General features: G+C 43.3%; 1 protein-coding gene across 1 annotated transcript in view; it reads left to right on the top strand.

Moving 5' to 3' along the window:
* Positions 1-14931, top strand: part of IQCK (IQ motif containing K) — a 101947-nt gene that overhangs the window by 65389 nt on the left and 21627 nt on the right. Inside the window, exon 5 of the mRNA XM_059154311.1 lies at positions 1882-1993. Within this exon, the coding sequence (XP_059010294.1) occupies positions 1882-1993 (112 nt within the window). The remainder of the gene's footprint in view (positions 1-1881; positions 1994-14931) is intronic.

The following is a 14931-nucleotide window of genomic DNA, read 5'->3' as shown; positions in this document are numbered from 1 at the left end:
TTATTTTTTTAAGATTTTATTTACTTATTTAATAGAGAGAGATAGCAAGTAGGCAGAGATGCAGACAGAGAGGGGGTGGGGAAGCAAGCTCCTCGCTGAGCAGAGAGCCTAATGCAGGGCTTGATCCCAGGACCCTGAGATCAGGACCTGAGCCAAAGGCAGAGGATCAACCCACTGAACCACCCAGGTGCCACTTGAGTAGTTTTCTTAAGACAACCAAGGCACCCCATGCCCTGGGAGAGGAAGTAATAGGAAGGAATTTATTTTTCTTGAATCTGATAAGGTCATCTCTCCAAATGCCTCTTAATGAGAAGAGCTCTGGTGCCTGGTATCAATTCACATAAAGAACCCAGGCACTTTCTAGAAGGGAAAGGGATTGCGATCACCCCAAACCCAACATTGCCCCCCACAAGTTTCCTAGTAATAAAAAGCCATGGAAGGACCCTTCTAGAGGACAACAGCGTTTTTCAAAAACGAATCCAAGAAGCTTGGATCCCAGTGATCAGAGCAGGAAGTCTTAAGATCCAGTGCTGGTCTGAAACATCAGGAGGCAGGGACCTGGCTTTATGACATGATCACAATAAGCAGAAATGGACCACCGTTACACTCTACCCACCTTTCCTCCATGGCTAACTCTAGTTTATGCTTCAAAACTCAGCCCAGGGATCATCTCCTCCATGAAGTGTTTGCTGACCACTCCAGGCTGAGTTCAGTTCCTCCTCTGCATTCCCTTCTACTCATCAGTATCCTTGTTGATCTTATTCCTGAATACTCTGTGTTTCCTACTAGATTCTCAGCCCCTCAAGGGCAGCTGAAACAGTCTGCCTATATTTCAACCTCAACACCATTTCCTAGCTCTGCAGCTCGGCAAGCTGCCTAAACTGAGTTTCTTCATCTGTAAAATGGGCATAATCATTCTTGTCTTATTGGGTGTTTTGATGGTAAAATTTGTAAAACACTGAAACAATGCCTGGAACCTAAGTGCACATAAGTATGAGCTATGAAAGAATAAAATAAAACTTAATTCAAATTATCATCAATAGTCTCTTTATTGACAATGTCTAGCACAAAGCCCAGTATGCAGTAGGTGCTCAGTTGGTGTTAAACAGAACAGTGATTAATACATTGTCTGTGATTCTTCTAGAACCAATACAGTAGCCACCAGTTATATGCGATCATTGAGCACTTGAAATGTGTCTAGCCCAAACTGAGGTGTGCTGTAACTGTAAAATACAGTAGATGTTGAGGACTTAGTATGGAAAACAGAGAGTAAATTATCTCATAAATAATTTTTGTATTGCTTACATGTCAAAATAATATTTTGGACCTTTGAGGTTAAATAAAATATATTCTTAAAAATAATCTCACTGGGGTGCCTGGGTGGCTCAGTGGGTTTAAGCCTCTGCCTTCGGCTCAAGTCATGGTCTCAGGGTCCTGGGATCGAGCCCCACATCGGACTCTCTGCTGCACAGAGCCTGCTTCCCTTTCTCTCTCTACCTGCCTCTCTGCCTATTTGTAATCTCTGTCTGTCAAATAAATAAATAAAATATTTTAAAAAATAATCTCACCAGCTCGTTTTTACTTTTTTAAAATGAAACTGCTAGGAAATTTAAAATTTCACATGTGGCCCCATCATATTTCTATTAGACAGCACAGGTCTAGAATGTTTTCAACCTACCACTATTATAGCAAATCCTCATACAACCTCATTTACACTCAAATATTACATAACCTGTAGGAGTTCAGGTAAACAGAACACTGATTCACTTGGAATCCAGAGTATATCCAATTAGTTTGTAAATGATTTTCTATGCAGAGTTAACAAGCTAATGTATAGATGTATTTTTGAAAAGGAACCAAAGCTTTGTGGGCATTTTCCAGGTTCGGTGCGATCCTGAGATTCAAGAGTTGCGTCAGTGGCAGAAGAAACTGCGCGAAGACAAGCACATTCGCCAGCGAGTCAAGATTTTCTGGGCCAAACAAGAACAGAAAGGTCAGTTGTTTGAGTCACAGTCTTTAGTTTGTTTAGGAAAAGACGGAGTCGAAAGATTGGAGGGGGAGGAGTCAAGATGGCGGAGAAGTGGCAGGCTGAGGAGAAGACTGAGTTCGTAGCCCAGGCTGGAAAAGGAAGCCCTCTGAGTCCTTGTCAGGTCCCTGTCTCTGCAGGGAACTCACTTTGTGTGTGGGTTGGGGGAGTGACTGCAGATTAGGATTCTGCTCTGGAATGACAGAGGCGATGTGACATAATTTACAGGGCCATTCTCCTCACTCAGGGACAAACTCAGTGTCATCTTGTGTCTCCAAGTCGTTTTGCTTAAGCTGTAAGTCATCAAGGGTAACCCCTCATTTTGGAAGCACAGTGTCCATCAGTGTCATGGGTGGTTATCTTTTTTAAGTTGTTGATTGTGTGTCTGAACTGAAATGATGCATCATGCTTGTCCTCTCTTTGTGAGAAACGAAACGTGCACGCGTCCATGTACAGACACACACAGAAATACAAAGAATAACAAGCACTCGTCTCCCGTCATATGCAGATGTCACCATTTTGTCCTATTTGCTTTCCACATTCTTTATTATAAAATTTTAAGTTACTACACATTTATGATAGGAAAATTAGAAAACCAACAGCCAAAAAAAAGGGGAAAAAACAGAAATCCCACCACTGTTACTGTTTTGGTGTATATCCTGCTGTACTTTTTCCGGTGCAAACAGGTACAAATAGATATCCGTACATATTTTATTAAAGACTGGATTTTACATTGTTACCTTCTGTCCCATGATCTACCTTGTCACCGGACGTACTCAGAACATCATTATGGCCAACGACCAGAGAGTAGCATCGTGAAGTTTAACGGTTGTGTGTATGGATTTAGCATCATTTATTCAAGCAACAACATGGAAGGAGATTCATGATATATTATCAAGTGGAAAAGAATCACAGAACCATCGGTTTTTATCCATATTACAAGTATATATGTGTAGGGGCACTTGGATGGCTCAGTTGTTGAGCGTCTGCCTTCAGCTCAGATCCTGATCTCAGGGTCCTGGGATCGAGCCCCGCATTGGGCTCCTTGGGGGGATCCCTCAGTGGGGAGCCTGCTTCCCCCTCTCCTTCCACTCCTGCTCTCTCGCTGTCTCTCTCTGTCAAATAAAATCTTGAAGAAAAAAAAAAGTATATACGTGGAAACATGGAGGTATCTGAACGGCCTGGAAGGATACATTGATGATGGTCACCTTTAGGATTTGGACAAGGGAGGAAGAGGTGCATTGTTGGAATCTTTTAAATAATTCATAGTACTTTAGAATTTATGAAAAATAAACCTTCTCACCTCAGCAGGCTATAGGCCATCCATGCTTGGAGCCCTGTCACCTCCCCATGCTTCCCTGTACCTGTCCCCCATCACTAGGCTACAGCCCTTCCAGACTTTTCTGTTCTTGTCATATGCCAGTGCCCACCCCCCCACACCACCTTGGGGGTCTGTGCTTTCTATTTTCTTTCTGTCAAATCACGCATCCCCAGCTGCTTCTCATCTTCTAGGCCTGGGCATTACCTCCTCAAGGGACCTTCCCCCGGGACCAGGAGCCAGTCTATGAACAACCTCAGCATGACAGTGTCTAAACAAAGTCTTCCTCTTCTCCCCAGAAACCATCTTCAACCCTATTTTTTCAAACCTCTCTTCCCAAACCCTTCAATGGCATATTGGAGGGGGGGGGATTCCATGTTTTTTCAGTATGTTCTAATTTCAGAAAGCCCAGTCTAGTTTAAAATTTCAATCTCAGATCCAGTTTGATGCTTGCCCAACCTCATCTGCCCTCCATCCATGGGGATGGGAGTGGGGGAAAGAAGTGTTAGGTCTTGCACACTTCTGTCCTTGCCTCTCCTGGACCCCTTTCTGCTGCGGTGGGGTGGGCAGAAAGGAGGGAGATACAGGGTCATCCCTCTCTTCACTGTCTCTTGTCGTCCTCCCGTGGCCGCTGCTGCTTCTCTGGCTAAGGCTACCGCTCCTGTCCTGTGGGCAGGCATCTCCACGCTGACTCTCCGACTCCTGTATCTCATATGATTCTTCCTGGAGGTGAAACAGTAGGCGGCAGAACACCTCTGTGGGGATCTGGTTCTGTCTCTGCCTCTTCCACCACCACTTCGGGTTCCACCTCTACCAGTCTACTCCGAGTCTTTTGCTGTTGGGGTCTCCTTACCCAGTGGCCAGCCCTCTTGGTCAGAGCATTAGGAAAATAGTTCAGGTTACCTCTCACTGTCCACCTGACACACAGGAAACCAATGGTGGACGTGCAGACTTCTCCATGGTCTCCTTCTCTCTGCCCCAGTGTGTCTACCCAGATCACATCAAACCTCCTCAGATAGACATAGAGGAATGATCTAGATGTAAGTCTACCTTTAAAGCAGATATTTAACCAAATAATGAGACACCCCCCAATCTTTTTGAGTTGTTCTCTTGGATTTTCCCTCCCTTGCTTTAGGGCTTAGGTTTGAGGAAGCACCCATTTTAGTCTAAGAGAGGAGAGGGGCGCCTGGGTGGTTCAGTGGGTTAAGGCCTCTGCCTTCGGCTCAGGTCATGATCTCAGGGTCCTGGGATCGAGCCCTGCATCATGCTCTCTGCTCAGCAGGAAGCCTGCTTCCCTCTCTCTCTGCCTGCCTCTCTGCCTACTTGTAATCTCTGTCAAATAAATAAATAAAATTTTTTTTTAAAAAATCAGTACTTGCTAACACCATTGAGTGAAACTTTGATGAGGAATATGATATTTAGAGTCTTGAAATATCCCTCTACAAAGTAGTCATTAAACAAAAGGAAAAATATTAACTTTGCATTAGAGCAACCTGGCAGACCCAGTGTTCAAAATTAGTGTCGCCAGTATTGGAACAAGCTGACGTAACGTACCTTCTGGTGTGATGTATAAGACGGACACTCATCACATATGCTTATCTACTACTCCTGTCAAAACACGTAACTTGAATTGAATCATGGGGAATCATTGGACAAACCCAAGTTGAAGGACATGCACCGGAATAACTGATTTGGACTCTTTTTTTTTTTTTTTTTTTTTAAAGATTTATTTATTTATTTGAGAGAGAGAGACAGTGAGAGAGAGCATGAGCGAGAAGGTCAGAGGGAGAAGCAGACTCCCCATGGAGCTGGGAGCCCGATGTGGGATTCGATCCTGCGATTCCGGGATCATGACCTGAGCTGAAGGCAGTCGTCCAACCAACTGAGCCACCCAGGCATCCCTCTGATTTGGACTCTTAAAAAAAATGCCGGTGTCAAGAAAGACCAAGATTAAAGGAGAACCAAGGGGACGTGACAGCTAAACACAACATAGGATCTTAGACTGGATCCTGGATGGGGAAAAAAATTCTAAGAAAGACATTATTGAGACAATCAGCAAACTTTGAATAGAGGCTTTATATAAATGACTACATAGCACTATCAAATTTCCTCATTTTAAAAAATATTTCATTTATTTATTTGTTTATTTGAGAGAGAGGGACAGAGAGGGCACAAGCAGGGGGAATTGCACAGGCAGAGGGAGAAGCAGGCTCCCCGCTGAACAGGGAGCCCAATGTGGAGCTCCATCCCAGGACCCTGAGATCATGACCTGAGCCGAAGGTAGACGCTTAATCAACTGAGCCACGCAGGCGCCCCAAAAACAAAATCTTTAAAGAAAAAGAAAAGAAACCACCTCATTCTTAAGATACATGCTGAAGGCTTTAGGGATCAATGACGTATACACCATTGCTGTCAGACATGTTGATGTACACATATCAAGTATGATATGTAACTTAACCTCTAATAATTCAGAAAAAAAGAATGTGTAACACACATGTGTACATGTGCACACACAGAGAGAAACCAGTAACGTAAATAAGGCACAGGGCAAACTACTGGTGAACCTGGGGATTGTGTGGATGATTTTTGCAACTTTTCTGTAAATTCAAAATTATTTCAAAATTGTAATTCAAAAATTACCAGTTCCTCACTGCCACAGCTTCTGACCTGATGGTTTTGGGATGAGCCTCAGGCATCTGTTAACGTTAATTTTCCGGGTTCTACTGGTCAGCCGGGGTTGATACCCTAAGGAGGCACCAGCTCTGCACTTGTTTTGTGCTCTCTTTAAAATGTGGAGGCCTCCCAAATTAAAATAAGGTAAAATAACAAAATAAAATAGAGCAATTCATTAAAAAAAAAAAAAAGTAAATAAATGAAATGTGGAATCCTCTAAGCCTGCACGCCCTGAGCCCCGGGCAAGAGAAGCCCATCTGTTATTTGTTTACTTGGCAGTTATGTGTTTTCCTTATTAAAGTATAAGCTTCCTGAGGACAAAGACCTGTCCTCGGACAGTGCCCCGCACAAACTGAGTACCGAATAAATATTGGCTGAATGAGCAAGTGAGTGAGTAAATAGATGAGCAGAACAGTCCAGTCCTGAGGTTTAGGTGAGCCTGCCTGCAGACTATGCCGGGAAGGGGCAGGAGTTGGGGGGGTGGACCTCCAAGTAAGAATTCATCACACTGGCGGTGTTAAAGCCTCCTTAACGGATTAACCCTTGCTAACCCTTGAGCTGTGACTGGCAGGCTCGTATGCGCCTCTCTGCCACGCACAACTGCTGTTTCATTTCACTTCAAAATTGGAAGACGATCAAGGCTGTAATCAGTTTAAAGGTCAGGGAAAGTGCAGCGTGCCTATTTATTTCTGTGGTTTCTGATTCTTCTGAGCTGATTTGCTGTCGGTTGACAGATTGATTTGGCTTGCTGTGGAGCGGGAAGAGCAGCCGGGCTGTGATGTGTGTCTGTCGTCCAGCCTGTGGGGCAACTGTGGAACGAGAGCCTTCGCATCTCGGCCACCTGCTGCTCGGACCCTGGCAGGCTTTGCAGGGCTCCAGAAGGAGCGGTCCTTTCCAAACAAGGTGGGCTCCAGGAGATGCCCCAGTGGGAACTCATAGACAAATTTCCCATTTACAGTAAGACTGTGAAATGGCCTTCAGGTGAAAAAGCCCGTTCTAAACACTGTCCCCAGAGCTGTAGTCAGCTAAGCAGGAAGTCGGTACAGTGCAGTGGGGAAAGGAGTGGGTTTTGAAATGATGTACTTACCCCTGATGTACTCAACTTCATTAAGTCTCAGTTGTCCCATGTAAAAACTGAGCTAATGATAGAACCTGCCTCCTATGGTGATTGTTAAAGGTTTAAGAGATGATCTTTAGAACAAGTCCTGGCACATTGTTCCAACAAATGCTGGTTATTGTCGTGATCAGTATTATTAAAATATCTGTGTGCTTTTAAACAACCTTGTTGCTTTCCTCCACTAAATTCTAAGTTCCATGGGGTTCCATGAGGGGACTGTGCTTGTCTTCTTCAGCGTGTTGCCCCCCACCCCAGCCTAGCACAGGGCCTGGTACAGGGCATGCAGTCTTCATGCACATGGTGAGTGCAACTGTGGGCTTCATTTTACAGATGAATTAGTAGAGGCCCAAGGAGGTCGAGGGACTTGCCCAAGGTCACACAGCCAGAGGAGGGCCCAGGTGTTTCCTTTTCCTGTCCAGTGTTCTGACATACTGGGGAGAGACACGGAGAGAGAAAATGCTCCCTTGGGTTCTGCTGTCAGACCCAAACCTCTCAGGAATCCTACCGAACATGACACGCGCTTGTCCTATTTCTTATGACCTAGGCCTTGGGTTCTTGCTGTTTCTGTTGCCTGGAGCCCCTAAGTAGGGGCTGAGTTGCTAGGAACAGGGTATAACATGCCCACCGAAGGAAATTTTTCCCTTCAAGTGTCGCTGAGCTGAATCATTTTCTTACACTGGGGCACTACCAAGTTACTTCCTGTTTTAAACCTTGTGAATTTGGGTAATGTGAAAGTTTAGAGAATAATCCGCCCCCCTAGCCAAAGTGACACTGTAATTAGACCCTGAAGCCCTCTGACAAAGCAATTAATGTTAAACACATGCTAGTTCTCCTTTAGACTTGCAGTAAGGAAAAAAATGGAATAATTGCAAATAAAAAGGTTTTTCAACTTCATAAAAAAAAAAACCACAAACTAATCTGTGTACAGATCCAACAAACAAACGTAATATATTTTTTTGAGTGGATGCCATTTTATCTGTATTGTGTTCTGGTATTTATAGTATGAATAAATTTTGCCAAGTTCATTTCTTGGAGCAACCTTGGTGCAGACAGGAGGTCTGAGGGAGAACAGAGTCAGCTGTCAGGGTAGAGTCGTGGTCATATATAGCTCGTCTCACGTTACACTGAGTCAGAGGCCCTCCCAAACAGGATTTTCTTCTAGGATAGAAATGGTGTGAGGTTATCCTCGAGTCTCTATCCATCGGGACAGTTGCTGGAATTATTTTAAAATGTGTGACAAGAATTGCAGCCAATATAATTCCAAACAAGATGCCTAAGTCATTTTTGAGATATTGTCAAAAATCCCTTCTCAATTAATAGCGCATTTTTAGCTTCGTATACTTAGTAATTGTTTTCAAATGTGCCTTGTAATTGAATGGCCATATTTTATTTGGAAATCCAGTATGAGGAGGAAGAAAGAAGCCATAGAAATTGTTCCTACAACATCAGGTTAAATTTTTCTGTGTGTGTATTCTTTATGTAAATGTAAATACTTTTTAAATGACTTTATCACTTCTTGTTGATATTTTAAAGAAAGGAATGGAGGAGGTTGACCTGTCAAAGGGAATCGATTATTTACTTTTGTTTGCTTACCTGTTTATTCCCGACCTCATTCCAAGAGTGCCTCCCAGTATCTTACAAAAATTTGTATAATATAACATTTTTAGATAAATGTGGTAATTGGGTTGGGGAACAATTAAAAGTCAAGAAAAAGTTAAGCCACAAAATGCAGTAAGCAAAATACTTACTCCAAGCCCTATACTTGCTAAAGATTTTATAGAGATAAAACAAAGAGGGAAATAGGATCTGTTACATAATTCACAGTGACTGTAAGAAAAAAAGACAAGCTAGTTGTTCAGGAAACAACTGGGCCCTTCCCTAACACATTATACAACGTGAATAATAACCTCGAAAATGTTCCTATTATAAGTAGAAATACGGCTCTGAGCTTCCTAGAAGCCACAACAATGAAGAAAATAGGATCATTGTATTGTTTGATTGTGTCTTCAAGAGAAAAACTTTCTTGGAAGCACATTTATTCCTGGAACTGAGATTTTTTTTCCTTTACTAAGAGGACACTGGGAAAAGACAAAGCCTAAGGTGAGGGTCAGGTAGAAACCAGAGAAATTTCTTTTTCTGACTTTAAATATAGTATTTTAAGTTTAGATTGCAGTGACAAATCTTAACTGTTAAGATTAAGTTTTAAGGATAGTCTCAAAGTAAGTATCTCATCTTGGCCATACCACATGGGTATGACGTTAGGATACCCCTGGAACTTCATTCTTAGAGCAGAGAAGGATGTCTGAAACTAAGAAGTAGCTGTAGTTTATTGGGCACATAGCATGTGCCAGACACTGTACTAAGCACTTTAAGTTTCCACGTACTCCTCACTGGATAGGGGAGGTTTGGAGATGGGGGAGGCTGAGTCCCTAGTCCAAAGGCTGCAGGATCTATGAACATGTTTCTGGGAGACATTTCCATTAGAGCAGGAAGCCAGGGCTAAGTGGATAAGGATGAAGATGTTCTTTGTCCTTCCTTCCAAATACCCTGCCCAGCTATCGATGAGGAACAGGAAGGGTTCCACTACCAGAGAGAATAGCCTAGCGGGGTGCAGAGAACACTAGCTTGTGGCTCAGGAGGGGGATTCTGGCATTGGCTGTAGCCTGTTGTGACTAACAAATATAATCTATCCCATAACAATGATACATGTTAAAATAACCAGTCACTTATTTTCCAGAAACAGTTATTATTGAGTGGGTCTACCCTTCGGGTTTCTTCCTCTATCTACACATATGGAACCGTATTATATACCCTGTACCGCAACATGTTTTTTTTTCCTTCACTTGGAAGGAAACTTTTCATGCCAAAAGTTCTAATACCAACTCCAATGTGTTGGGGGAGGGTGGTTTCTATACCACTAGGAAGCGATTCTCCGACACCAGCTGAGTTGGAGAATTCAACTCAATTCTGACATGTATTGACCCAGAGAAAGCATCAGACCCCACAGGTTAAGGGCTCTGTCATGTAGGACCACCACCACCCCCACTTCAGACAGTCCCAAGCCCAGGTTTTACCTGTGCTTCTGACTGACCAGCACAGCTTGGAGTTTCCCTATTCGTTGGGTTCAATTAATTTGCTGGGGCAGCTCTCAGAACTCAGGAAACTAGTTTACTCTCTAGATTACTGATTTATTACAGAGGATGTATTAAGGGAAATGAAACAGCAGCCAGATGGAGAGATAAAAGAGAGAGGGAGGTCCCCAACAAAGGAGCTTCTGTCCTCACAGAGTTTGGGGCTTGGCTGGTAGTACCTGGAATTATTGTGGCATCCCCATCTGGAAGTCTCTGAACCCTGTCCTACGGGTTTGTGTGGCTACTTCTTTGGATAGGCACATTTGATGAAATCATTGGCCACTGGTGATTGATTCAACCTCCAGCATTTTTCCCTTTCCGAAAGGTCAGGGGAATGGGACTAAAAGTTCCTAAACTTTTTAATAACATAGTTGGTTTTCCGGGCCACCAGCCATCCTTGGGTGGGTCTGAAAGCCACTTATTAACATAACAAAAGACACCTTCTGGTCTTCCTCCTCACTTGGGAAATTCCAAGAGTTTTTAGGAGCTCTATGCCAGAAATGCAGACGAAGACAAATACATATTTCTTAATATAAGTCATAATATCACACATGCCAATATATATAGATCTGTCTCATTATTTTTTTTGTGGGTCCATAAAAATGATAAACCTGTACCATACTTTTTTTAAAGCCAGTCCCTATAAATAGATATTTAGCTTGTATTATGAACAATGCTTCCGTGGACATTTTTGTAGATTTATTCTTGCTTTCTTGTAGAAGTATTTTTATAGGATATAGTCATAAGAATGAAATTCCTGGTTCAAAGGACATGCATATATTAAGTTTAGACTGTGATCGCCGCATTGTCATTCAAAACTGTTGCATCAATTTGCCCTTAAGGCCACCAACCCACTTTGGAACTTTTGATGGGTGATGTAATCTTTGTGTTTCATTTTCCCTACTTGTAACATGAGAATAATTATGCCTCGGGAATAATTTGAAATGGAGTCATCACTTTGGTAATACCACGGCTCTTTATTTACTTATTTTTTTGATACCATGGCTCTTTAAGAAGAAATATATCAATAACACTAAGGTGTCACTTTCATCTTAATTTTTCCTCTTAAATCTCCTCAAACCTTAGCTCCTTCTGCATTTGAACCTGCAAAAGAAATAAAACTTTGATTAAAAAAAACTAGTGACTCCATGCCGTGATATTACGTTCATCGGTTCTATTTTTAAGACTCACCAGCAGCTGGATATGTTTGGATGACATCAATTTTCATATATATTTTTTCATTAAAAATTTGTAAAAGTCTGTACAGCTAGGACATGCCTTCTATTGAAATGCTTAAAGTCGTGGCACCTGGGTGACTCAGTGGGTTAAAGCCTCTGCCCTTGGCTCAGGTCATGATCCCAGCCTTGACCCCTGCGTGAGGCTCTCTGCTCAGCGGGGAGCCTGCTTCCTCCTCTCTCTCTGCCTGCCTGCCTGCCTACTTGTGATCTCTGTCTGCCAAATAAATAAATAAATAAATAAATAAATAAATAAATTTTTAAAAAAAGAAAGAAAGAAATGCTCAAAGATCCCCTACTATTCTGCTGAAATTAAAAAAGTAAAGTAATAGATGATTTCCTTTTTTTAAATGGTCCGCCCGCAAGTTCAAGATCCCAAATTTAAGTATATGTAAATGGATTCCTCCAACTTCCATAGCTTTGTTCCTTCATCGGATTATCCAGTATTCTTCTTTGCAGTTCCATAGATGCAGAATGCCTTGGTAAGATCTAGATAAACCTACCAACTTCTGGAAGTCTCTTGAAACCAGATTGGATTAAGTTTCCCACTTACTAAGGACTGTAACCCTGTGCAGGTTGCTTAATCTCTCTCTGACTCAGTTTGCATGGCAATAAAGTGGAAATACTGATAGATATGAGGAACAACCCTATAGGGTTTGGGAGGATTAAATGAACTGGAATAGTGCCTGGCTCATAACAAGAAATGATCAATAAGTGATTCGCTCTATATGGCTAATATATGTTGCTATTAAGAATATTGGCCTTGGGGGGCGCCTGGGTGGCTCAGTGGGTTAAGCCGCTGCCTTCAGCTCAGGTCATGATCTCAGGGTCCTGAGATCGAGTCCCACATCGGGCTCTCTGCCCAGCGGGGGGCCTGCTTCCCTTCCTCTCTCTTCCCTTCCTCTCTCCTACTGTGATCTCTCTCTGTCAAATAAATAAATTTAAAAAAAAAAAAAAAAAAGAATATTGGCCTTGGGAAGGGGTACCTTCACCCCAGTGTTTATAGCAGCAATGTCCACAATGGCCAAACTATGGTAAAAGCCTAGATGTCCATTAACAGACAAATGATCAAAGAAGATATGGTATATATACATATAATGGAATATCATGCAGCCATCAAAAATGAAATCTTGCTATTTGCAATGATGTGGATGGAACTAGAAGGTATTACGCTAATTAAAATATGTCAATCAGAAAAAGACAATTATCATCTGATCTCACTGATATGTGGAATTTGAGAAACAAGGTAGAGGATCACAGGGAAGAGAGGACAAATTGAAACAAGATGAAACCAGAGAGGGAGACAAACCATAAGAAACTCTTAATCTCGGGAAACAAACCGAGGGTTGCTGGAGTGGAGGGGGTGAGAGGGATGGGGTGGCTAGCTGACGGGCTTTGGGAAGGGCACGTGTTGTGGTGAGCACTGTACATTGTGTAGGACTGACCAATCACAGACCTGTTACCCCTGAAACAAATAATACATTATATGTTAATTTTTAAAAAGAGAATATTGGCTTTGGGGTGCCTGAGTGGCTCAGTAAGTTAAGCATCTGCCTTTGGTTCAGGTCGTGATCCCAGAGTCCTGGGATGGAGTCCCATCTGCTTCTCCCTCTGGCTCTGCCTCTCTCTCTCTCTCTCTCATGAATACGTAAATAAAATGTTGTTTTCTTCTTGAAAAAGACTATTGGCTTTGGGATCTGACAGAACCGGGGTCCTGCCCCTTACTATCAGTGAGGTCATGGGCCAGTTGCTCATCCTCTCAAGGCCCACGTTTGCTCGTCTGTTATAATGGGGACAATTAGGGCCTATTGTAGAGGCCTCCTGTGAGGATCAAATAAGATTAAATACCATTGTATGCTGTTAAACAGACCCCTGGCACAGAGGGAAGGGACAATAACTGGTTGCTGGTTTTGGTAATATTTTTTAAACCGTCAAGAAGTATATATAAAATTTTTATTCCAGGTAATTTACCTGTAGCAGTGGCTCTCTATCCTGGCAGCAGATCAGCATCCCCTGGGGGGAAATTTGTAAGATGTGTCAGGCTAGGGGCCCGAGAAAATGATGACACGGGTTTATTCTTAGTAGAGAATGTGTTGTAACCACATCAGCAAAATCCTAATACTGTGGATTAGTTGCAAGGTCCCAGCATAGGTCCCCAATTCAGGAGATCTGAGTTCCTGGCCCCCCTCTGCAATTTACCTGGTTGATGGACTTTGCTTTCTCCTTTGAAAAATGGAAGGAGTAAACTAGGAAATCTCTATAAACAAGAAACCTAATAGGTGTTTGCTGTAGAGTCTCCTGCCCCCTGGGCAAGCGGTCTATTGCTGAGCAGATGCAAACCTTGGAAAACTTGCTGTTGTCTTGGTGGTGATCATTGGCCTTGGGAGTTTGGTCTCAAGACTGGAGGCAAGAACAGTAAGATGGTGAACATTCTGGGCATTTGCTGGGGGGAGAGTAGGGCAGGATGGTTGAGGGCCAGAGCATAACTGGGGGGGTTTAGATGTTGAAGGGGGAAGACAAAAGGATGGATTGGGTATTTGGCCATTTAGTGTTGGACTCCGGTAGGTTTTGCGGGCCGACAGGCGCGAGGAGAGCGTCCGGGCCAGCCGGTAGCTCCCCTTGGGGCTGAGCGGGATGGCGAGTGTCGCGAGTCCAGGCGCATTAGCTGTTGGGGGAGCTGTCGAAGCAGGATCTCACTTTATTGAGCGGGGTTGCAGCTTATATTGGGTAGGGGATGAGAAATGAGGTCAGCGGGAAGAGAGCCTATGGGGTTTGGTTACGTAGTCAGTAACTGGGTAGGGTGTGTTGGGCGAGAGGAGGAAATATCAGAGATATGCGGAACCGAAACCGCCACGTTGGCGCCAATACTGCCACGGTGGCGCCTTTTCTAGCCGGAAGAGAAGGCAGGCCAGCGCCATCTTTGCTGTGCCCAACAATTTAGGAGAGTTTGCAGGGAAAGCACAGGGGTGTTTAAAGGAGATTTTGGTTTGGTCATACACTGGAGGAGTGGGAAGCCTATGTTGTAGACTGAGGTCCTTTCTTACCACCCTATTTGGGTCTGTCACACTCGGGGTGACTCTGAATGAAAGGTGAAGCTAACAAAGGGAGGACAATGGGAACGCGCTCCTGCTGTGTGGCATCTTGACCTGCAGGAGACATGTTGCCTATATCCTTAGCTGCCAGACCTTGCTGGTCTGCCAAGATCTGTGGTCCTCACGAAAACTCAATTTATTGGATGCCTCCCATGGGCTAGACACCTTACAGATATTATTTTCTAATCTTCACCATAAATTCAACTAGTACAAACTACTATTACCCCTGTTTTTCAGGGGAGGAGAGTATCTCAGAGGTTAAGTCACTCAGCTTTGGTCACACAGCTGAGGAAATCTAGAAGTTTCCACAACATCGTACTGCCTTTACTGTTCTCACAT

This window comes from Mustela lutreola, chromosome 17, assembly GCF_030435805.1.
Source record: "Mustela lutreola isolate mMusLut2 chromosome 17, mMusLut2.pri, whole genome shotgun sequence".
NCBI lineage: Eukaryota > Metazoa > Chordata > Mammalia > Carnivora > Mustelidae > Mustela > Mustela lutreola.
This window is presented reverse-complemented; position numbering and strand designations above follow the sequence as displayed.